The sequence below is a fragment of the Erpetoichthys calabaricus genome, chromosome 7, assembly GCF_900747795.2.
Source record: "Erpetoichthys calabaricus chromosome 7, fErpCal1.3, whole genome shotgun sequence".
Taxonomy (NCBI): Eukaryota; Metazoa; Chordata; class Cladistia; order Polypteriformes; family Polypteridae; genus Erpetoichthys; species Erpetoichthys calabaricus.
The window spans coordinates 131,766,599-131,791,403 of NC_041400.2; the positions used below are offsets into that span (position 1 = coordinate 131,766,599).

A 24,805-nucleotide genomic window follows, 5' to 3' on the forward strand; every position below is an offset into this window, starting at 1 on the left:
GGTGTCCCCAATCCTCTTCCCCCCAGCACTTCCGGGTGTGGCGGAAGTGCTGAGGCCCAGGGCTCCCAAGGCATCGGGGCACCCCCTGGCGGTGACCACGGGCCCCTACAGGGTTGAGTTTCCAAGCTCTGTACCCGTGGCCCCCAAAGCAACCAGGGCGGGCGCCCCCTCATGTTCTGGAGGAGGCACAAGCCCTCCTCCGGTCCTCCTGGTCATCCTGGCCGGGCATGAACCCCAGCCGGGTACCACACAACACAGTTATTAAGAAGAACCCAAGTAGCTGTAAAAAGAGATTACAGTAATACTTGGCCCACACTAAAACACACTATATTATTCAGGTCATACCATTAGCAATTCTTTAGTTGCCCCATTTTAGTCTATTCTGGGAAGTGTGAAAACACTTGACTAGACCTCTCGTATTGTTTCAACAGGTGGAGCTGAAAAGTCCTATTCATGATTAATAATGTTTTTATTTGCTGTTCACTGCAGTTAGGAAAGCATAAGGGTGGTGTCACTACACTTTCAGCTATCAGCTAGAAAATGCCTAGTATTGTATTCAGAATAATAAAATGTATTGTTTGAATGGAATGAAGACAGGGAGAGCTGTACCTGACTAATTCTTCACAGTAAAAAATAATAATATTACATCCATCAACGTTATCTCTGTTTAATATCTTAACTCAAACAATAAATATAGGCCAACACCATTGTGTCTAAACACAATTCATAGTAACAATAAGTCAGTTGTCCTTATAGAGACTTGTGTCCTGCTTTTCTCCTCACAAGTTCATTAACAATATCATCATAGTCCAGGTAATTAGTTAATTCACTCTCTATGTCCATGAGAGAGAGTGACTTCAAATGTCTAGTAGGTTTACGTTTCATGAAGGCCCCTGGGCCTTAGGCTAACAGGCCTGTCCAGGGATTCATGTATGCTTATCATTAATTATCAAGTGACTGAACTTCTATCATGCTCATGACCGGAGGGGTATATATGGGGGGCACAGCCACACAACTATACAGGCATACTAACTGTAAAAACAAGGACAGACTTTGTAAAGGCTGTTGTTCAGTTAACAGAAACAATTAGCTTTTACAATCTGGGAAAGATGACCTGAAAACAAGCTAATTCTTTGTTGTATTACTGTAAGTATTGAACTTTATTGCAAATCAAGTATTGAACTTTATTGCAAATTCAGATGTTTTCAGAAGTGCACATATAACTCAACTAGTTTGAAAAACTTAATTTTTGAAATTGTAAAACAATGATATTGTATAGTCGATGATTAAAACTCAAAAGATCTGCATTCAATATTAAACCATCTTCAAAAATATTATTTCAGTGTTGCAATGGTTGAACAGTATATTTCCCTCCTGAGAAATGTACAAAAGCACACCAGTGAAGGGGATCTTTGAGTACTGTACTTAGGACGGTGATGCTTGACTGCTAGTTGCATACTACAGACCAATGTGGGAGGAGACATTTTCTTTTTTAAGGCTTTTCTCCATTTTAGTGTTAATGTTTCTGCCATTATTTCTTCCAATTTCTTTCAATAGTTCACTGACAATCTGAATCTTTTGTTCATTTATCTTCCCACTCTTCAATTGTCAGGGCCAAAACTGACACAACCTGTGACACAAAAGAAAGAAAAAGAACCCATTTGAGGCCACAGAGATAAAAATAAAAAGAGAGAGAAAGCAAAAGACTGGACAAAGGAAGAGTTGCCTGCCACATGTATTATTTGAAGTAATCAGACCTCAGTATGGTTATTATAAAGCTGAATCTAAAATTTAAATTTGATTCAAATGAAAGGTTCTTTGTTGTACACTGTCTTTACAATCCCTGTAATATATCATATACCTTCAAATGTAAAAGAAAAGATAAATCAGAATTAAAATGGAAAAATTAGCATTATCAGACAATTATACCAGCTGAATGATGGTATAATAAACAAAGTTGGGAACTCTGAGTGTGCCTTAAGAATCACATCCTTAGAATCTGAAGAGTTGAGTAGTGAACAAAAGAACCCCCTTCTGGTCTGTCACTTCTTTTCAGACAAAACGATCAGAAATTTGGCACAGTGGTTGGCTGGTAGGTAATAAAGCTAATGGGGAAAAATCCAATTTTTATTTTTAACGGGGCTTTTATGTTGTATAGGCTCAATGTGTGAGCTCATTGCAATCACTGCAGCACTGGAAGACCAATGGTTTTGTGTGGTCACTCCATGTACTCCCACTAAAACAACATGTTATACTAAAATCATCGCCATGGCACCCTTTATTGAAATAATTGATTTCTGGGGACAATAGAACAGAAGTAGGAATGTTATATAAAAGACTTTGACACTGGAAAACCTCACTTTTTGAAAAAGCCATGATCTAACGTAGGGGTTTTAAATTCAGATCCTGGAAAGCAGCAGTGTCTGTAGGTTTCTTTTTTCAGCCGCTTTCTTAATTATTATTCAACTACGGTACTACATGTTGGATGCACATGCAAATGCAATTAAGCACTCTACCCTGTGCATGTGACAATCCTACTACTACTAGTATAGCTGTTTCTGCTATTCAAACACAGTTCTCCTGGGTTCATTTAATTTTTTTTCAAGAAGTCACATAATAATGAGATGCAAAGCGAGTCAATAGATGACCAGCTCACTTGATCTCATTTGCACCTTTATATCCTTCATACAATATTTTTTTTAATAATAGAGGCTGGTGGAATAAATATGTAGGAATAAAGCAAATTACAAATAAATGACTAGAAATGTATGAAGCAATCAGTTTTGTCTTAAAGTTGTGACAAATTCTACAGATTAATTGAAACCACACGGATCATCTCCTCTGTTTGGTTAGTTTATGCCATGCTATAACACGTTGCTGTACTTTGTTGCTTGGTAACAAGGGCTTTACCAAATGACTTCCAGGTTTCTTGAGAGCTTCTTATCTCAATAGAGTTCTATTTTATTTTTTGATACTTACTTTAGTGAAAAACGTTTTCAACTAGGTTCTCTCAGCCTAGGTGACTTGCTTACATCTCATTATGGTTTAGCTGCCGATTTAATAAAAAAATAGCATTAAAGCATTAGTTTTTTATAAAGCAAGTCAATTATAGTTAAGGCAAAAGAAGACTCTTCCTCCAGCAGTAATTGGATACTAATTAAGAACATGGCTGTAATGAAAACCAGCAGCCAAGGCGGCATTCCAGGGTCTGAGTTTGATACACCTGGTCCAGCTTTACACATCTTTATATACATTATTAGCATAAACTTGATGCTATTTTTGCAACTAAATTTGAAAATGTCCTCCTATATCACCTCCTCATAAACCTCCCAGCTAGATGTGCAGTTGTGATGGCATGTGATGCACTGTAACCCTCTTGAAAATGTGAATTTAGTTTGCCTTTAATAAGAATAGCATGTACAATAAATGAGGTCTAAGAGGAATTCCTAGAAATTTTTAACACTTAACACAATCTTACACCTTAAGATCTTAATCCAATTCAGAATCATGCAGGAGCCAGGAGACCATCTTGGCAATGCTATGTACAATTCACAGAGCAGCCCTGGACCAGGAGCCAGTCACAGGTCCTTCGTACAGTTTGTCATTTGTGTCACGTGTATCCAGATATAAGCACATGCAGACACAGAAAGAATGTTCAAACATCATGCAGGCAATAGCTTGGCACATGATTTAAACCCAGAACTCTGGATCCATAAAGCAACAACACTAACAATTGTACCGCTATTATTATCTCAAATATGAAATAGGGATAGATCACTAGGATGCTTCTATTTCCATTCCTGCTGTCAGCCAAAATACTCTCACCATTTTCTACCCCAGTCAATTCTCATTACAGAAATTCTGAAATGGAGTTCATTGTAAGAAGTTAAAAGTAATCTACGAAGACACTTGATTGTTTATGATAAGTAACATAAGTCTAAGATAGTATATGGTCAAACAGTCCTACAGCTGTAACCTGCTCTTTGATGTGCCCTTTTCTTTAACTTAATAAAACAGAGGTCAGGCAACAGGAAGCTTTACCTATTAAAGCACATCAGCACTGGCATTAGCTTGCCTAAAGTTGTGTCACAAGGCTAAAACCATTACAGTTGTCTGTGTTTGAAAATTAATCCGTAAAAAGTCTGGCTGAGACTATTAATCCACTTACTGTATTTATGGCATTGTTTGCCAGGAAGTATTTCCCCATTTTTTTCTAAAATCAAAAACAAAAAGTATTTTTTCAAAAAAAAAAATGGATATGATATATAGTATATTGTATTAAGTCCTATAAGAAGATGAGTTAAAGGATATTTGAACATGATTGATTAGAAATAATTTTTTTCTGAAGACTATAAAGATAATCTATGAATCTAAAGTAGGAAAGATTGAGAATATTTATGAGAAAGTATAAAAAAATACTATCAAAGGAGAAGGTGAAAGGGATGACGAGCAGAAAATACACATTAGAGAACTGAATTAGAAATTATCAAAAAAGAGTTGAGGGCAGGTGAGGTCTAATTGGGGCATATGTGCTAAAAAATAATAGTGTTCATAGGCACTACAAGGAATATTTGATTTATTGGTGAATATCGTTGCCATTGTAGGCGTGTGCATGTGCAACAAAATCTCAACAATAAAGTATTTAACCTACCACACCTTATTTGGAGAAACCTTTTGTGTTCTTAAATATTTGGTCCGGAACAAGTGGGAGACGAAGAAAAGAGCATGGCTAAACAAGGAGGAAGAAATGTTTGTCCTTTGACAATTATTTGCAAGTGTAACTTCAATTAGATGCTGAAACAAGATGAATCACTTGGAAGAACTTACAGATGTCCTGTCATCTGGTTAGAATATACTGTAAAAATGAGACTTAATGTACTAGAAGGTGATTGTGCACAGAAACTTACTGAACTTATGGAAGAGTCAGGTAAATATAAAATAGTATTAAGATACATGCTTTATGTCTTAATTTGGGCCTTCTGACTGATTTGTCCTCAATGGCATAATCAAAAAGACACTTCCATGTAGTATTAGAATGAAAAAGCATTTTAAAGACGAGGGATAGTGAAGCATTTTGGTATGGAGAAGACTGGAAAAAGAGAATTTGGAATTTACAGCTTTGTAAATCTGTAGTTTTGACGATAACACTTATGATTCAGTCATCAACATTTTGAACCTGTTGTAATCTGTACGTTACAACATGTGTATTGGAAAAATAGGAGTGCAGTAGTCAAACTGAGACAGAGTGACATTTTCACATTATGAAAGTAGTAGAATCACACTCTGAAAATGTTTCGTAGCTGAATTACAAAGTAAAACATATAAAGAATTATTTTAAAGAGTTGCGCTTCATTTTGCCTTACTTTCTATTTTACGTATAACAGAAATGCACGGAGAGCAGAATATGATTATTATATTTTAATCATAAAATTTTAAATGTATTTGTTTCCCTAAACTTGATTAAGTGTTGCATTATTTTAAGCATACTAGTCAGATAGTGTATGCTTCTAAAATATGGTGAACAGTTCTTTATCCAGGAAAAGCAAAAGGCACTCCACCATATGAAAGAACATACTAATTCTTCTAACATCATTAATGCTTTATGCCACAAATGGAAGCATAACCTTCCAATAGATAGCAGTACAAATTTCATATTAAACTATTAAACTGGTCTGACTTAGAAAGCTTCCGTTGTAAGATTTCAATCAAAATACTAAGGTCTGAGTGGTTGATGAACAAAAATTTGTTAAAAATGTAGGAACTATAATCCATTATGTTAACCTTTCCTTATGATCTAATAAAATGCCCTTGGTTGCTTTGTGTAAATGTCACAGAATGAAAATTATGCTATGGATAAACATGTTAGGAAGCAAAACCCAATAAATGGATTAAACCAAAACTAAACATATTCAGAATGTTAGTAGTCCAGTGGGCATTATTTACAATGTATGCAGTATAAATAAATTGTATAAAATTAAAATGTATTCATTGATAAAAATTAGTATTCATTTGGTGTGGGATTAAGCTTAAGCTCTTTTATACCAAATGATAAAGTGAATACATTAAAATTAAAATCAAAAAAGGAAAACACATTTAATTTGTACCTCAAGCTGATATACTGTAGTATATAGTCAGGGGCCATTATGCAAAAAAATAGTTTGTTATCTGAATCTGTGCAATGGTAAGACAGAATCAGCAATGTCCTGGGATACCTTGCTTCAGGAAAACATGATGATCAAATAACATTATGAACCTAAATTTCTTTAGTTAAGAAGGACAAGTGCATTTTACCCTAAACAATGCATGTATCTAGAGTTCTGAATATTTTATCTTATGAATAATATGTCTTTGTTTCCTATCATTATATCTGACTGATGTATTTGAAAGTCCCAGTGTGTCATTTAAGGAATTGCTTTTGATTTTCGAAGTGCATTAGCTGCCATTGGCTGAACTCAAAGAGTGTCTGACTGTCTACTTAGTATTTTGTTATTTTTAAGCATTCTGTAAACGTAACATGTCTCAACGTAAACTTTATGTGCTGTGGATCAATTTCACTTTACACAAGGAAATACCAGGGAAATTGATTGTGATTGAGATACCAGCCCCCAGTGTAAAGATTTGCACTTCAAAGTTCTTTTGGCATGCAGATGAGCATGGCAGCCTTCATAGATCATATCTTCAATTACGTTTATGGGATGACTCAGTTTCTACAGTCTTAAGAGTTTTTATGTCTTCCTGCTTTCCAGGGCAGACTGTTCATCTGCTATGCAAATTGAAACATTAAGTTTCACATTAAGTAACATTAACATTAAGTGTGAAGAGAAGTGGGTTTTTGAATTTGCCTACAGGTGTGAGCAACCCTGAAGAAATGCAAGAGCATCACCTCAAACTTTATGTTGTTGTCATGGTGACAAGATATGCAGGTGTTGATTAAAGAGAGAAAACTAAATGACAGGAGTGGGAAATGAGGAACATCGATGGAGATGACAAACACCACAAGATGCAGAGTGCATGATTGTCAACTCACAAATTGTTACACTGAGTTGCATTTACCTGTCTGATAGTAGGTCCCTTTGTGGAATTACACCGCACTCAGAACAACACACAGAAGGCAAAACACAAATAGAATTGGTAGTTATATTAACTAGAAAAAAATCTAAGGTTTGGACATAGAAAGAACACAAAGCATAAACCAGGAGACACATAGCAACCCTATATGGTCTCTGTGCCTATCTACAGTAAATGGCAATTAAACACCAGTATATCCTGTGTGGGTGACTAGCCCACTTGTATATCACAAAACACTACACACGTACCTCTTAATTCTCACTCTTCTCCCAAATCCTGGCCTCTTTCCCCTTGTATGTTGAGTCTTACACACCAACTGTCCTTTAAACTTCAAACTCAATCAGCTTTTGGCTATGAGACAACTTTAAACTCTGTCTTGAATTTATCTTCCTAAAAGCTTTGAAATCACTTTTGAGATCAGCAAGGAAGACTGGAACCACTCAGTTATTTTGTGTATGCAGCCATCACGCTAAAATAATTCATTTGTTGTCTGTTTCTGTAATCTGTTGTTTGTCCTTGAATTATTTCCTTAGATTTGTATGGATGTAAAACCCTTCATCTCCAAAATGTATTTAGTCATTGGAGAGTGATTCTTTCTGTCTATATGTTTAATAGTTCCTTGGCTGAAATAGTACCACATCTTACATTATTCCTGACAGGACATAACAATTCCAGAATTATCATCATATTATTTGGGTGTTGTTCTGACAGTGAGTTGTAAGAACAGTTGCAGAATAATAATTAATTTGAAATTTGCATTTGAAACAGTTTTCACAGCCAGACTAGGATGTACTCATCTCTGCAGACCAAGTTTTTAAGTATATGTAGAAAGATGAGAATACATTTTTGAAATATTGCCTTTGTCACTTTTTATATGTTTGCTGTGTTTCTTGTTGTCATCACTAATAGCTGGAAAGAGTGGATTGGGGATTTTTGTCCACAAGATCAACCCAATTATGCAGAAAATGGCATGAACCCAAAAAATAAACAGGCAATCTCACAAAAAACTGTTGTTGGACGGAAATGAAAGTAAAGATGCAAACGTAATAAAATGGAAGAGAAGTGTGAAGTTGGGGTTTGTAGGATGAATTTCTAAGGAAGAAAATGTTACATGAAAAATACAGTAAATGAATAGAAATTTACTACAGTACATTTATCTTAATACCAGAAGAATTTCTACAGTACATACAAAACCACAGACGATCATCACATTTGCTTCTTTTAGCTTACTTCTAGCTTTGGCTCAATGTCATATCTTGTCACTTGGTAACATGGTTTCTTTCGAGAGTTTTCTATTTAAAATGAGTGCTTTGAATTCAACCTCTTTGAGTATTTGATGCCTGCTTTTGTGACTAAACTCTTAGAATTCCAAAAATCTATGATTATTTCTGTACCAGTGTTCTCACTTTGTTCTTTCAACCTGTCCTTTCATTTAGCTGTAATTCTTCAGTTTGTTCTCATCTAGCTTGTTCTAATGCTCTAGTCTAACTTACTTTTAGGATCCAAAAATTTTTTTAGTCTTTTCTATTATTGCACTTGTAAAGCATTACATTGCATTTTGGGGCACATCACTCACAGTGTTACCCTTATAAGGCATTCCTATTGATATGTTTCTAGTTTTATTGGTTGGTTAAGTCCAGTTCTTACTGTAACTCTCTCAATCGCTGCTTTCTTACTTTCTGTCTCTCTTTCATGTTTACCTCCTCACTCATTGATGACAGCCATAGAATGTTCAGAATAACTATAGAATGACCTTTTCCACATTATTCGTGGGGAGGGATTAATCCTTCGAAGATTTTCCTTTATTTGTGAGAGAACAAACATAGTGGAAAACCTTTTGGTTTGAGTTTCTTCCGTTTCATTGGAACTTTGCACAGAAATATTGGTTATTATTATAGAAAGGAGAAAATGCACTTGGTTTAACTATGGAGTGTAAACAGGCATGTAAGCTCTGTGCCTGATGGCAAATCAACGGAGGCTATGCAAAAATCTTCAAGCCATGTCTTGAAGTCCAGACCTTTGTTCTTAGAGACAAAGCAGCAAGCAACCTAGTGCATGAGGGCACATCCTGAGCCTCTAATACAAGCACTTCACGTCTGAAAGTAAAAGTGGAAAAAAAAATCCAAAGTGCAAAAAATCGCTGTTTATGATTTTTAACTCAATGTTCATTCACCTTTAAACTTTACCCATCCTGCTTTTTCTTGAAAAAATTTGTGAAAAATCCAAGACAAAGATTATTATTCCATTAAAGTGTACAGTCCTAGATTCTTTCACAGAATTCAGAAATTTGACAGCAGACATCTGTTTTTTTTTTTTATTACCGTATATACTCATGTATAAGACGGGTCTTGAAACCCGAAAAAGCGATCACAAAATCAGACCCTGACTTATACGCCCATTCAAGAATGCAACACTTAAATTATTATTTTTTTTTTTACATCTTCTTGCTTCCTCCAATCTCGCACCAGTTTCTCAGATATATCGGATTTTGTTGCAGCAGCACAGTTACCAATTTCTTTCACTACTTCAACGACTTAATTTAAAACCAGCTTCATATTTTCTTCTGATCCAACGCTCCATCGTAGATAAGGGATGCTCTTATGATAAAGGTGTATGAAGGTGTGAGATACAGAAAACACAAAACAGTGCAAACGTCACTTCGGAATAGTTCGGGCATTACCGTGTGGTCACATAGGCACAATACATAGGAAAAAAAGGCTATGTGCTCCATTGTTACTTTCTCAGGTGGGCATTAGCATATCATAATCTCTTGGACCAATAGCGTGAATTTTCCACATTCGACTTATACAACTGACATTATAAAATACCAGAAATTATACAGTAAAATCAAGCCCTGACTTATCTGAGTCAAAACTTAAACTCGAACACATACAGTATTAAAGATTTTTAGATGTGGTTAAAAACAAACTAAAACGATGAGGTTTGGACTGTAATATTAACACATGAAATAGAAGTCTAATTGAAAGGTGACTTCTGGTGAGAAAGCGGAAAAATGCTGAATGAAGCTGATTTCATAAACACCTAAATTCCGGACACTAATAAACACAAATATGTCACTGATCTAAATTTATGAAATCTGAGAAAATAAACTGGAATTGTTAAGAATGTCAACTGTCTCTCACTTCAGAGGTTTGCTCTTACTGTCAAGATTAGAGGGACTGAAGATATCTGTGTTTCGAATGAATGAAAATGGCCTGCTTGGTTATTGGTATCTTTAGTAGTGAGTCAACTATGCCTCAGAATAATTATTCTTAGTTATTAATTGCAATACAAATTCCTTGAACTTGGATGCAAAAAAATGGAGGTGTCACTCTAGAATTCTATTTATGATTTTGATCCACACTTTGCTTAAACCTGCTTTGTTCATCACCACACCTTTTCCACTGTTTATGCACTGTTTGGCTATGGATGTGCTTCTTATTTGCCATTATTTAACAACTTTGCTTGACAATTAACTTGATTTTAATTGTTTTAATGAGCTCATTATCTTTCTTCATGTCCCATTGCTGAATGAATTTCACACATTTCTATTTGTGTATGTTTTAGCTTTCAGAAGATTGACTATGTTGTCACAATGGTGCATTGCTTAGCACTACCACCTCACATTTCAGGGACACTTTGTGTGAATCTCAATTATTGTCATTGTGTATGTGGATATTTTTCCTGTCCTTTGTAGGGTTTTCTAAAAGTTCATCCTTAGGTTAATTGTTCTCTTGTCACAGGGGGCTGGTATATGAGGAAATAATGGCTGCAGAAAATGGAGCTTTGAACACATATGTGAATAAAAAATTAGAAGTCAGTCATTTCAAGCAGAAAAGTAATTTTGCCACATTAGAAATGTCTTACCATTATGTTTAAATCAATTCAATAGTACCTTGATAGAAAGTATCAATTTATATAATAACATGAAAATATCTGGATAATTCCAAACACTCGAACACTGGTATACATATGTTGCATCATTTTATTTCTATTTAAATAACGTTTCTTATTGTATTCTGTTCATATGGTAGATTTGGACAGCCTATTGTTCAAAGGTTGACATTTCCATTAGTTTTTGGTTAGATTATTCAAACCAAGATTTCAATCATTTTATTTCCATTTAAATAACTTTTCTGATTGTATTCTTTACATATGGTAGATTTGGAAAGCCTTTTATTCAAAGGTTGACTTTTCCATTAGCATTTTGGAAATAAATTTTGAAATACAAATGAAGTAAATTATTGAGTTTTTTATGAATGTTTTCAAAACGTCCTTCACTGGTTTGTACCTTTTTGAATGTTTTCTTCATTTGTTTCCAGTTTCTCTTGGTTTCCTCGAGGTAATTTCCTTTGAGCTCTGCCTTTAGCCTGATCAAACTTTCCTTTCTATAGAGATAATAAGAGCTATTTTGCTGATTGAATTCATCATATTCTGCTTTGTTTTGGTTTGGTATAAGTATTTTTTGCTAATCCAGCATATTCACTACTAAATCAGTTTGGTTCTTGTAGTAGCCATTAATATATCGTTGCATTTTTAAGTACAATATTACTTACTAAATGTTGCCTTCCCTCTTCTTTCTGTGGTGGTATCTGATATACCTGTCTTTATCTTAAATACAAAAGACAAAATGTTTGAGGTTTTTTGTTGTTCATAGAAGAGTGAAATATATGAGAGTGATTTTTGTCTTACAGAGCTTTTTGGGCTCTTGTCTTGGATGTGTGTGATTCGTCCGTTTTCCAGTGTTTTGTAGTAAAGCATGTTAGCCCATTGGGTTCTGAAGTCACAGCTTTGCAGGTGCTACTGTCTGACATTTCCTGTTTAAGGAATTACTCTCAGTCCTGTCACGGTTTTGAAACTTACTTTGGTGAGTCAGCTCTTAGTGTTTTAGCACTCTTTGATCCTTTGTGTCCCAGACCACTTGATGTGTTATCTTAAGCTATGGTCTTTTTAATACCAAGTATGTCTGCTGTTAGTTTTGAATCAGACTGTCTATAATTTGCCCTCACTTCTTTAAAAATCCCTAATATGATAAAAGGGTTCAATCTTTACTTTAAGACAATATCTTCATATATGACGTGTAGTGCTCACTGACCTCTAGAGGTTGCTAGATATCCAGACTTGTCACAGTGAACATCTAATCTGCTAAGTCTTCTTGAGCCCTATTTATTTTTTAGGCCGGTTTTTCAGTGCTTCCCTCAATGCCATTCCCAAAATGAAATATTTTGATTCATTCAGGGAATTAATTAATGGCTACAGCACTGACCAGTCAAGACTAACACTCTTAATTTAGAAACCATTTTGTCTGCTAATTAAGTAACTAACATACCTACATGGTCTATTTAGGTTTAAATAAAATATAAAGTTATTTTTGAAAATGATGCAACAATATAAAAAAGAGAAATAGTGTATGGATTTCTTACAATTAGGCTTCTTAAATGACCCTGTCACAATCACATACTCTAGTGTAATCAGTTTTATTTAATTAATTTCATCTCATTTAGAGATTCTTGTAAATCAAGGCCTAAGTAATATAGGCAGGCAGCCAGGCAGTGTGACCTTGCATTTAAGGCAATGGACTAAAATCTGCAGATTCACACCACTGACTCACTGTCTGTTTTCAAACCTAGGGAAGAAAGAAGTAAATTGTTAAGATTTGTAAGACACTTTGGGTTATAGCTTCAAGTAAATAAATAAAAGTCATGTATACAATTCTCAAACAGTAAGTGATGCCATGATTTGTCAGCAGATCTGACTCTGTTTCTGAGGTGAACAGTCAATGAATAACATATAAATAAGTCAAAATATTTAGTTAATTACAATAAATCATTTATCCATCCTGCTTAATCCATTTCTGGTCATAGAGGTCGGAGTCTGTCTTGGCCACCTTGGGCACAATGTAGTAATCAACACTTACTCATGTGGGCTTAATTTAGAGATGCTAACTAACATGAAGGCACAGGGAGAATCTACAAACTCCGCAGACACACTGGTCAGCTTTTGATCCCAGAACTCTGCACCTATTCACTGTATCACCCTTAAAAGGTGTCATATTTTCCCCAGTTCTAAAATACTGTACAGTACTTTGTAATAATTTTAACTGAATAACAACAACAGTGGTTGTTACTTTGATACATTAAATAAGCCAATGATCTTTCTTTCTTTCTTTCTTTCTTTCTTTCTTTCTTTCTTTCTTTCTTTCTTTCTGTTTACCTATGGTACTACCATGAATGTTTATTTTTTATTTTATTGTTCTGGACACTACTGTGCATTAGCATTTAGATGTATTTTTCTGGCTGAAATCTGTTTGAGTCATCACAGACATTCAATTCATCGTTACCCTCTTAATTCTGACCACTGAGCTGCACTATTACCATTAACTGAGAAAAGAACTGAAATGTTGCTATCTTCCAATATTTCAAACTCTGAAGTACTGAAGCACTGCATTTTTTTAAAAATTTCATTACTTCATTGCTGTGGTATTATACTGACAGATATATACTATAGTTTAAATGTTGCCTCCATTGCACATCATAATAGTTTATATATATTAAATGTGCTTATTTCAAAATATAATTGCAAACAAATAATGTATGGTGTATTTTAAATTGGGTGACACAGTGGGTAATGCTTCTAAATCACAGTTCTACAAGCTTGGGCTCAGATCCTAGCCCAGTTTCTGTCCATGTGAAGTTTGCACATTATCTCTGTGGGTTTCCTTCTGTTGCTGTGATTTTCCCTTCATACTCTAAAGTATGGCAGTTGTTAGCAGAGGTCCCGGGCTCCATCTTTAGCCCTTCCTTTAACATGAATTTTGCCCCTGGCCCTCTCCTGTTGGTGTTTGTTACTATGCAATCTTTCTAATGCTTCAGCTAAGAGGCTCTGAAAATAAAGAAGGGAGCCTAACTAGAGGTTTTTACCATAATATTGTGTAATCTTCCTTTGTGAAAACCTTCAAGTTCAGTAGATTTTTTCCTTGAGTTGAAGTGTTTTGGCTTTTGTTTTTTGCTTTTGATATTTATTCCCGATTTTTGTGACTGTTGTCTTATGTTTGGATCAAAAACTACAAATTATAATAAAATACACTAAAGTTTTACCTTTTTGACAAATTTTCTGTCCTTCTTGATTGTCTAAGTCCGCAGCCCAAAAATGGTTTGCTTGAACATCTGCACTTTACAGGGAATTGTGTGTCACTGCAGTCCTGTGGCATGATTTTTCCTGCATGGAAGTCAGTGGCTGTGTACGTTCCTGCTTTCACGGGTATTAGGTCATTTATTCATTGTACCAGGTTAGTGTGCATCTAAAGCTGTCTTAATTATCAGACAACTCAAAAATGAGATATAGGTGAATGTGCTTGAAATGACTGAGTTATAACTTATTAATCACATATGATTACAAAGCCCCATTTTCAGCACCCCTTACTCTAGTGTCTTAATGGTAATGGCTGGTTTCTTGTCCAGAGATGCCTAATGCTGTCATGACAGATTCTCAGCTTCCTAAAACCGTAATTAAAATCTCTAATTAGACCGTAATTTACCAGAATATTGAAGTATTTTTTTAATAGTTGAATCTATTTTGGACACTAGGCATAACTGAAGCACTTGTACACTTCCTCAACTGTGCATGGTATAAACCTTTCTCTAATGTATCTCACTGTATTCACCTTATTAAGGAAATAAAAAGTTATATTTCTTTTGTTTTTGCATATAGTGAAAATATTAATACCAAAACATATGGACGCTTTCATTCATACTAATTTCTAAAACATGACTTTTTCCATGTGGAGTTGTGCCATTACACAGTAGATTATCTTTTCAGAATTAATCTTCTCTTATTGGAAGGCAACGAAAAACAACTATAGATAATGTGAGTTGCTTCAATGAGATATTTTTAGTTGGAGACAATGGAAACATCTAAGTTTAGAAATGATTACCACTGTGCTACACCTCAGGATATCCTTATGAAATTCATGAAACCTATTTAATTTTGTTTGCTTTTTTGTATTTTTTTACAAATACTATGAGTAAGTTTCAGCCACCATTACAGCAGTTGATAGTGAAACTACTTTTTCAGAGAGAGTGCAACTTACACATTTTTCTTCAGATAACAGAAAATGATTTTCTTTCAACATGTCTCCTCTTGCTTGATATCCTTCCCATTCACTTGCTAAGTCTTTTTTTTTAAACCCAGTTAACTGTCGGTTTCTAGGGTAAAAAAGCCCTCTGTGTCTTTGTACAAATTGCATAATATCTCCAGTAAGTTGTCAGGGGCAAGTTATAACGGGTGCATGTGAGCACCAAAATTCATAAGAAAATATCTTAAAATGTGAACATTTACTTTAAAGATTGAATAGATTTATGCTGCAGTAATGGAAAAATGAGTAAAATGTACGCCTTGATTCCTTGAGAGTTTGTTTGATCATTATTAGTATCATAGCTTAAGTAGGCGGTTGCCAAAAGTACACAATTTACAATATGCATCAAGTAGGAGTTTAGTAAAAACACACAAATTTAAACTTTTTTTTCCCACTTCCTCATGTGACGAAGCAATGACATCAATGCAATATTTACTGATAATAAAGTATTATTTTTTTGTACATAAACAAAATTATGTGTCAGTTTCCAAAAGGTCAGAGACTAATATAAGCATACTGTGTATAAACTAGGCACCATCTGGAGTTTCCGCAGAGGAACCCAATTCATTGTGGTGACTAATTATTCAAACATTATTACAACTCTAAGAATAAATATGTTTAGAGATTTACAGTTCATCATGTATTTGGTATTCTTATTCAAAATTTCAGTGAAGTGATAAAGAGATAAAACCACAAATTGTTTTGATTCCTTAACTTTTTATGATGTAGTGCAAAAAATAAACCAGTATTATCTGAAAAAGAAATCTTGCTCTCAAAAAACTCTATAAAATAAGGGAATATGGGAATAAAACTATCTAGATGTCTGTTAATAGGAGAAAACTGAAAATCTTAACATTTGAACATCTTTCCCACAGGCTATTTTCTGAATTCACATTTTCCATAATAGGTTTGTGAGGATCCAAAGCCTTTATTGGCAGCATTAGGCATAAGGCAAATATGTTTGGACACTTTAATCCAAAAGAATGTGTGTAAAAATTGAAACAGACTGCTGAAAAGAGGAGCTTAATGAAAACTGTAAAATGACATAATTTCTGAACAGTGTCATTCTTTTTCAGCATGATCAAAATTAACATTCTTAAGATAACATGAACAGAATATGCATGTAACATATTTATAGAATCAATCTACAGAATATCCCATGAAGAGAAAAAATCCTTTTATATTTTTGATATACCTATATACTGTATTGTGAAAGTCAGTGGACATCAAATCCTGAACAGTTACTGTATGTTGCCATTTTGTTCTAAATGTGCTCCCCATTCATCCCTTTTTCATGAACCTACTTAAACCAGTTTTGGAGATGCAAGAAACAAGAGCCAATCTCAGGAAAAAAATTTGCCCTATCACAAGAACCTACCCAGGATGGGGTGCCAGTCCATCACAGGACAGCTCACTAGGTCGGTTCAACAGGACAAGTTAACCTGATGCACACATATTTTGAAATGTGGGAGTAACATTGAGCTGACAGGTTCCATACAGTGCTGCCTCTGGATGTTCTATTACTGCAATTCATAGTAGTTTTTGTTTTTAAAGGGTTGGGCATTCAGTAAATCTTTCTACAGCCTAAACCTATCCTAGGACAGATTCCAGAAAACCATCTTAGAAATATTTGACATACCGAAAAGGAAATATAAACTCAGGCTACTACCCCATCCTCCCAAATCATGAGCCTTTCCTAATATATTGACCATCTAAAAGCAAGTCCTCAGAATGAAAACCTTGAGATAAACCAACATGTATACTGTAATGCAATGTTCCAGTAAAGATGTGATGTAGACTGAACTGAAACTGGAAATATTTTCTTCAGATTTAGGTGGTGGTTAAAATCCCTAATTAAATTTTTGTATATGGTCCTTTTTACTCTTACACATTACTTTTTGAAGTGGTAGTGTATCCATGTTTTGTTTTGTGATGGTGCTCTTAATTTAAAAATTAAAATTGATGTATCCATTGAAATGAATTAAGTGGATTTTGAGAATGTATAATTGTATTAAAAAAACAGGAGAATTACAAATGTTTTTGGTGTCTAACTGAAAATTTCTAGTGCGGTAGATCCATCCCCACTCAACGATGGTCCTTCATATAACAACTATTTCCTGTTTCCTGGTTGTTTTAAACTGGATGAACCAGAAGGGGAGGGGCTGGGGTGGGGTTATTAGTCTTCTTCTGATTTTTGTTCATCCTGGCTCAAGGTGAAAAAAGAAAAAAAGTAAGTCACAGCGTCATTCTAGGCATTCCCATAATAGTCAAACTTAACCTGCACATTTGACAGTATGTATACTATATGGATGTGTGGCTACAGGAACCTGACCTCGGTTCACGACCTGGCCACTAAGCTTGGGATGTTTGCACCTTGCATTGTCAATATGAATCTGTTAATAGCAGTAATCCTGCTGAGGTTTTCACAACCAGTAGTGTCCCAGGTATATTAAAAATGGACCACCACGCAAAAAATATTCTGCCAAAAATGGCCATGTTATTAGAAACTTAAAGGGGTAAAAGAGGACGATATGACTTGTACAGATTAACAGATTGTCAAGAGTCTGTCAGCTGACAGTCAAGTGCAGCAGCTTGCCCCAAGAATCATATAACAACACACAATATGTACTACCTTGTTACAAATGAAATATGGCAAACAATGAACCAAGAAGGCTCCACTTCTTTCAAAGTAGAAAAAGGTGCAATTGCAATAGACTATGGAATGTTAGAAACTGGAGGAGTCCAAAACATGTTCTTGTTTGTTGGTTCACACTGATGGAGAGACTAGACCTTAGTGAACAATGACACAAGTCCATAGGTCCATCCTGTTAAATGATTACAGTGCAAGATGGGGTTGGAAGCGTTAAGAGTGTAGTTTTGTATCACACATTGGATCCTATGAGAGATCTGAATGCCATGGAGTATCTGAACATGGCTGTTGATTATGTATGTGTATCCCTTCTTAGCAGCAGTGTACCCATGTGCAGATTTTACACTTCAGTAGATTAATGCTGAATGCCATATGGCTACTGACCTCCTGTAATAGATCCTGGCACATGAGGGTTACTTTACCTTAAAGCATTGGCCACCACTGTTACTAGAACTTAGGTGCTTTGAACATCTGAATGGAGTGAATGATATTGATTCTGTATCCATCACCAACTAAACTGCGACTTTCATACACATTGAATTCAGAGTGATATATTATTTTTTGTATATGATATACTAGTTGGTGGTTGCTTATATTCTGCAAGCATTAAGTTTTATTTGATTACAGTAATAATGGCCTAGAATCTTTTTTTTTTTTGCCAATGAGTTACTTTTCCTTAATGTTGCAAAGAAATTCATGTTGGCTTAATCCTTTTGACAGTTTATTTAATAAAATATTCATGGCAATAATTTTTAGCTATTATAGTATATCTCATACTATTGTTCTTGTGTAATCGGGAGCACATGAATCCTTAGGGTCAAAGTATTGTATTATCAGATTTTCTCTTTTTTCATCTTAAGACATTATTAACATAACAAACCTCCTCGTAACAATGATAACTATGACAATTCTTGATATACCGAATTTCCTCTCAAACAATTTTTAAAAAATTTTTTTTAGTTTATAGAATGGTCCATGTTTACATGTCTAAATGAAATGCTTATGGTGTGATTGAAAGACAGAATTGCATGAGCCACTGCAAAATTCTGGGGCACCAGCTGAGTGTCCCCATTTAATAAAGCAAAGTAAAACAAAAACTGTGTGTAATGGGACCAACAAAAAAATCCCACCGAACAAAATGCTCCTTGATTTAGGGAGGTTTGGACAACACGATGGGCCTTTCTCCAGGTTGAGTTCTGAGTCCAATATCAGACACTATCCTCTGGGGAACATTTGGTTTTATAGACCCCTGCCCTTCACTCACTGGCTTCTTGGAGCTGTGGGTAGAAAAGGAGAGACAGAGTGAGTGCCCTCTCTTGTTCTAGAGTGGTATCACTTATGTCAGCTGACCCAGGAAGATGATCCCCTGGCGTACATGCATAACAGCAGGTAAGTTGTAATTTATTTTATTTTTTATTGAGTTTATTTGGTACTGATCAGAGATTCCTGAGTGAAAATAATACATTGCAGATGGCTAGATAAATTACACTATTCCTTAATGTGTATTCATAAACCTTACGATACCCCTTTTTTCTTTAATTTAGAAGTTCAATGCAAACAGGTGTTGTGAATGCAATGCTTAACTGTACTTGTGAAGGACATCATCATCACAATACTACACCTGCCTCATACATGGCTAATAGCGGAACAGTGACTCCACAATACTTATTACAGTAGACTCTGAGAGCTTTCTGAATATTAGGCATACTAGTCTTATGTCATGTATCTTTTATAAGTAAAATTATTACAACTAATGCTTTATCTACTTAATTCCTTTCATTACAGCCCTCACTTAACTTGTCCTTTGATAAAACAATGCTTAAAATGTGATAGGATTACAAGAATATGTACTATTAATAGAGTGAAAAGTCAAGCAAAATGACACCTTTTATTGCTAACTAAAAAGATTACAATATGCAAGCTTTTGAGGCAACTCAGGCCCCTTCTTCAGGCAAGATGTAAGATGTTTTAATTCTCGCACTGAATTAATAATGTGACCCCAAAACATAATAAAAATGGAATGCAGCAATAAAAAGCACACTTGCTTGTGTGTCACTGAACGGTAAGTACAAAATACAAAAACTCTTCCCACAGGTTTTCACTTCTGAATTTACCAGCAAGCCACCACACTTCTTGGCTCACAACTCCTGCTTACATCTTTCAATACTGGGGACTATAGAAATGTGATTGTGGTTGATTGACATATGTAGGTTATGCTTATATTATATGCATTCATCATTTTCAAATACACTCCAATTCAGGGCTGTCAGGGAGAAGAGGATTCCAGTAACACATATGTTCAAACGCTAAACGCTTAAAGCTTTAACATTGGTTAGGTGGTTTTCTTCATATCAGTTACATGGAAGGCAGCATCTTCATTTTCAAGCCATATCACTTACATTAAAATTTGAACGGTTAGTTTGCTTATATTATATGCATTCATCATTTTCAAACACACTCACTCCAATTCAGGGCTGTCAGGAAGAAGAGGATTCCAGTAACACATATGTTCAAACGCTAAACGCTTAAAGCTTTAACATTGGTTGGGTGGTTTTCTTCATATCAGTTATATGGAAGGCAGCATCTTCATTTTCAAGCCATATCACTTACATTAAAATTTGAACGGTTAGTTAGCCCTGTCGTGGGGCCAAGAACATAACTGTTAGAGATGGCTTGCCATTCGGGTCATGGACAGCAGCAAACTTGGCAAATGGCTAACTAATCTAAAATTCTAAAGTTTTCTTTTTACTGGATTAATTTTACTCCTAAAATTATTAACACTTGAAGTACAGAACTGAATAATGTGTTGCAATCACACCTGCACGAGGTTATATCCATAGATTCGACAATCAGAAGAAAAACAAAAGATTCTAAACTTTAGAATAACGAGAAGGAAAGCAATGTTAATCACATAATGTAATATAATAAAAGATGCCGTGCTTTTACAGTTGAGAACCTGTTAACAGTTCATGACTAACAGGGCATTACATCACAGGTCTTGCAACTGTTTCGGAACTCGAAACCCCTTTGTGACGCCCCTTAGTCCACCTTATGGGAGACGCGAAATGATACTGAACCCATAAAATCCGTACTAAACCAAGACCCTCTGCGCTCCAGAAACGGTGGAAAGACATAGGGTGAAAGTCTAGTTAGCGCACATGGATGGCTCTTTACTATTCATTCATTTCTATTAATGTTTAGATGTAAACTTTGCTAAAACCTCTTAAACATAAGTATTTCATTTTTCTCTCTCGACTTTTTTTTTTTTTTAAACCAGTGTCGCGGTCATGTGGTATACCTCTGAAATACTCTCTTATGTTTCAGCAAACTCTCCACCCAGTGGGACGGGCATCATGCATGGTTTTTAAGTTTAAAGAACAGGTTGAGAGTCAGCAGGGAGTCATCAAGGATATTTCATTGGAGTGACCTGGGAGACTTCAAAGGCGGTCCAGCTGAACTTTTAACTACGAAAGAGAAAGAACGACTTCACTGCTGGAGTTCGCACGGAGTGACTTTTGTTTCTTGTTTTTCAACCCTCTCCCAAAAAAAGCCGAAGAAATCTGTCTCCGCATTTTTTCACTTTATTCACGGTGAATCAAGAGAAAAAAAAGCAGGACAAACGTTGACGATGTCGGATATAAAAAAGCCCAAGGGACAAGGTAGAAAAAAGGGAAATAAGAAGGCAGGCAAGGAAACGAGCGAGCCGGTTGCTACGGAAGGGAGTTCAGATCCAGGTAAGTGGGCACGTGTGTTAAGAGTTGCTGAGCACGCGCACCGACCGACTCGACCTTTTTCATTTTAACATTTTTTAACTCACTTTTCCTACATTTTCCAAGCACAGTGATTTTGAGTGTCACGCACGAAACTTTCCACGTTTTCTGTCAGTCCTCCTCCTCCTGTCAGGGTCGGGCTCTAAGACTTCCAAGGTGTTCCGGACGGCCCACACTGCCGCGCAGGTGTCGCTGAGAGCGCGCCTCTACACGCTGTTCGCCCCGCGCCCAGGTGCCACACACACACCCACTCTCGCTTCTGTTACGGCGCCCGTGAATTCGGAATGCCCGCGCACGCTTATTGCGTGTCTTGTACGTGGGTTAGCATGCAAACCTTATTTTGGCCCCGTCTCTGTTGCACGCATTTATAATTACTTATCGCCTTCTAGTGGCAACAGGTTTTTTTATCAAGGTGGGAAAGAGCAAGTCCCGGCACGAACGCCTGGGAATTATCTTTTAGTGGCGTTTCCTTGTGGTTTCAAAGTAAAAGTTTTTTCCTGCAGTTGTTCAGCATGCACTTGTCACGGAAGAACAGAGTATGTTACATCATCCATAAAGGTGCCTACTGATCGCAGAGAAGTCGGAGCGATGAGAGACTGAAGGCCACTTGATCCATTCCTTGAAGTCGTCACACAGGCACTCGGAGAACGCCTATTTCACAATAACGCATATGAGAGAGAGAATAAAAAAAAACTCCCCCGGAGATACACTTGTACTGTATGTGTGGCTTACAGTAGTGGATACAGTGTCGGCAGGCATTGTGATTGGTATGTGAGCTTCAATCTGTAAGGCTGTATGTTTAAATACTGTCCCAGCCTCACTTTGTAACCCCGACTGGGCAGGCTACTTAACCTACTCGCTGTAAGGATGCGCAAATGCTATACTGCGCTTGGGAAACATTTTATTTTCATCTTTAAAGGCACCACACTGAATACATGTTAACTGATTGTTAAACACAGATAGCTGCAACAGCACAGTGGTGGAGTCCAGGTTTAGAATTCCAATCCCACTGAGAGTGGTGTGTGTGAAATTTTCTATGTTGTCCAACAGAGATACGCATTCAGTTAATTGAAGACTCTAAAATGAACTTGCAAGAGTTGGTTGTAATGGACTGGCATAGATTCCAGTACCCCTGACCCAAGATAATCTGATTCAAAAATGAATGAATGAATGAATGAATGGATGGGTGATTGTATTAGGATAGGGCTTACACATTGTGGTTCAGCAGTGCTGTAGTAGCCACAAGTTTTTGTTCAGTTTATTTTTTTAATATAAGACTGATTTGGATGTTAATGATTATGTCATTGTCTCTTAGATCTATATGTCATTTGCTGTCCATATCAGATCTCTGTCAAGAATCTGATAAGTTACAGATAAAAATTGAATGGTGCTGGTTTAAAAGTTATAAGCATGTATAATGCCTTCTCAACGTTTTATGCAGTACTTAAGAGTCAGTAAATCTTTTGATTTTCTCAGCTTCATTTTAGTTTAATTGCTTGCTAAAATTTGTCTTTTTTCATAGCCGGATAGCAGTTAGAAAAGTGGTGTTAAGTAAAACACAGTAACTTGTTTGATACCAGTTGAACCTTTGCAAATTCTTATTAAAGTAACTAAAGTCGGTGTTGAGAGAGAAAAAAATGAGGGAATAGGTACTGATGCAAAAATGATAACAAATTTGACTAATCTAGTTTGTTCCACAAGAGAGAGAGTATCAAAATGCCACCTGTGACAACTGTAAGGGGCGAGCCAGCCACCCAACCCGACACAGACAGATGCAGGAAGGCACACTTATAAAGCACAAGTGTTTTTTTAATTTTGTTTCTTCATTTGCGGGCAAAGCCTTCCCGTTCCCACAAGTACAACACACAATACTAAGCACAGCATACAATAAATTAATTCCTTTCCTTCTTCTTTTTCTTATTCTCCTCCCCTCCTCCTTGGCATGCCTTGTCTCCCGACTCTGGCTCACCGAGTGATGTCAGCTGGCCCCTTATATAAGGCACCCGAAGTGCTGCAGGTGCTCGTTGCCCCACTTCCGGCAGTAGTACTGGGTGTGGTGGAAGAATCACCCACACAGGCTCAGTAACAGCTGCAGCGCCCCCTGGCAGTGCCCCCGGATCCCAACAGGGCTGTATCCAACTCCATCTACCATGAAGCCCTGCAGGAGTCCGAGGAACCGCTGCCACCCAGGGAGGCTGCCATCTAGTGTTTCAGGGGAGGTAATGCTCTATCCACACTTTTTTCCCCTGGTCTTTCCAAAGAAGAGATGTCCCAGCCAGGCAAGGGCCCCAGACATCCACGACACACCTAATTAAATGAAATATTTAATAGCTGGCTCCGGGCTAAAAAGGTGTTTTTGAACACAATTGTACAAGATTAGAAATTCTTGTATCAAAGAATAATTTTCTTCTAAATGGTTAAAATGTTAATAGTCCATCGCAGGGGAACAAACTAGCACACATCTCGCAACCATTGACGCCACTTCAGCATTGCCCCATGACCCTGTTCAGGATTAATTGGGCTTACAAAATGGCATGACATGGTATGGCATGTTAATGGTCTTTTGCAGACTAGCTTCTTGTAACCAAGGAGGCATGTCTCAGAACGTCTCCTTTTAAAAAGTACATTATGTACCCACAGTTTTTGTGGGAACCAAATATGTGGCCTTACAAATGACAAACAATATGATTTTTTAAATCAGTTAAGTTTGATAAGCCATACTACTTTAATGTTCTTTCAAAGCAACATCCATACATTCATTATTAAATCTACTCACTCCAGGTCGCTGCTTTCAGATGTTGAAGCAAAGGCAAGCTGTAACTTTGGAATGGATACCAGCCCATCAATGGGCACACTCATACAAATGGGGCTAAGAGTTGTCAATTATTTTACCCTGGACATATCTGGATAACTACAATGCCAAGATAGAACCCCCCCATAGACATAATTAGCTTTGAGATTTGAACCCAGGGCTCTGCAGCTCTAAAGCAGTATAGCCTCCTCAACAACAAATAAAAAAGTTCCTAATGAAACTGCATTAATTATATGTCATGATTCCACTGTAACTGATACGTTTGCCTTCACAAATCCAGTGTACACTTATTACCTGTGTATAGAATTGTTTCATTGTTTCCTATGGCTGCTCCGGTGAGCTCTGAAGTGCTAAAGATGTAATTGTTAGGT

At 36.3% G+C, this 24,805-nt stretch overlaps 1 protein-coding gene across 3 annotated transcripts in view; it reads left to right on the forward strand.

The window, feature by feature from the left end:
* Positions 1 to 20,874: 20,874 nt before the first annotated feature.
* Positions 20,875 to 24,805, forward strand: part of nrg1 (neuregulin 1) — a 169,151-nt gene continuing 165,220 nt past the window's right edge. For all 3 annotated transcript variants that reach the window (XM_051929582.1, XM_028805397.2, XM_051929583.1), the window contains exon 1: positions 20,875 to 21,586. In XM_051929582.1, the coding sequence (XP_051785542.1) occupies positions 21,481 to 21,586 (106 nt within the window). In that variant the 5' untranslated portion in view covers positions 20,875 to 21,480. The remainder of the gene's footprint in view (positions 21,587 to 24,805) is intronic.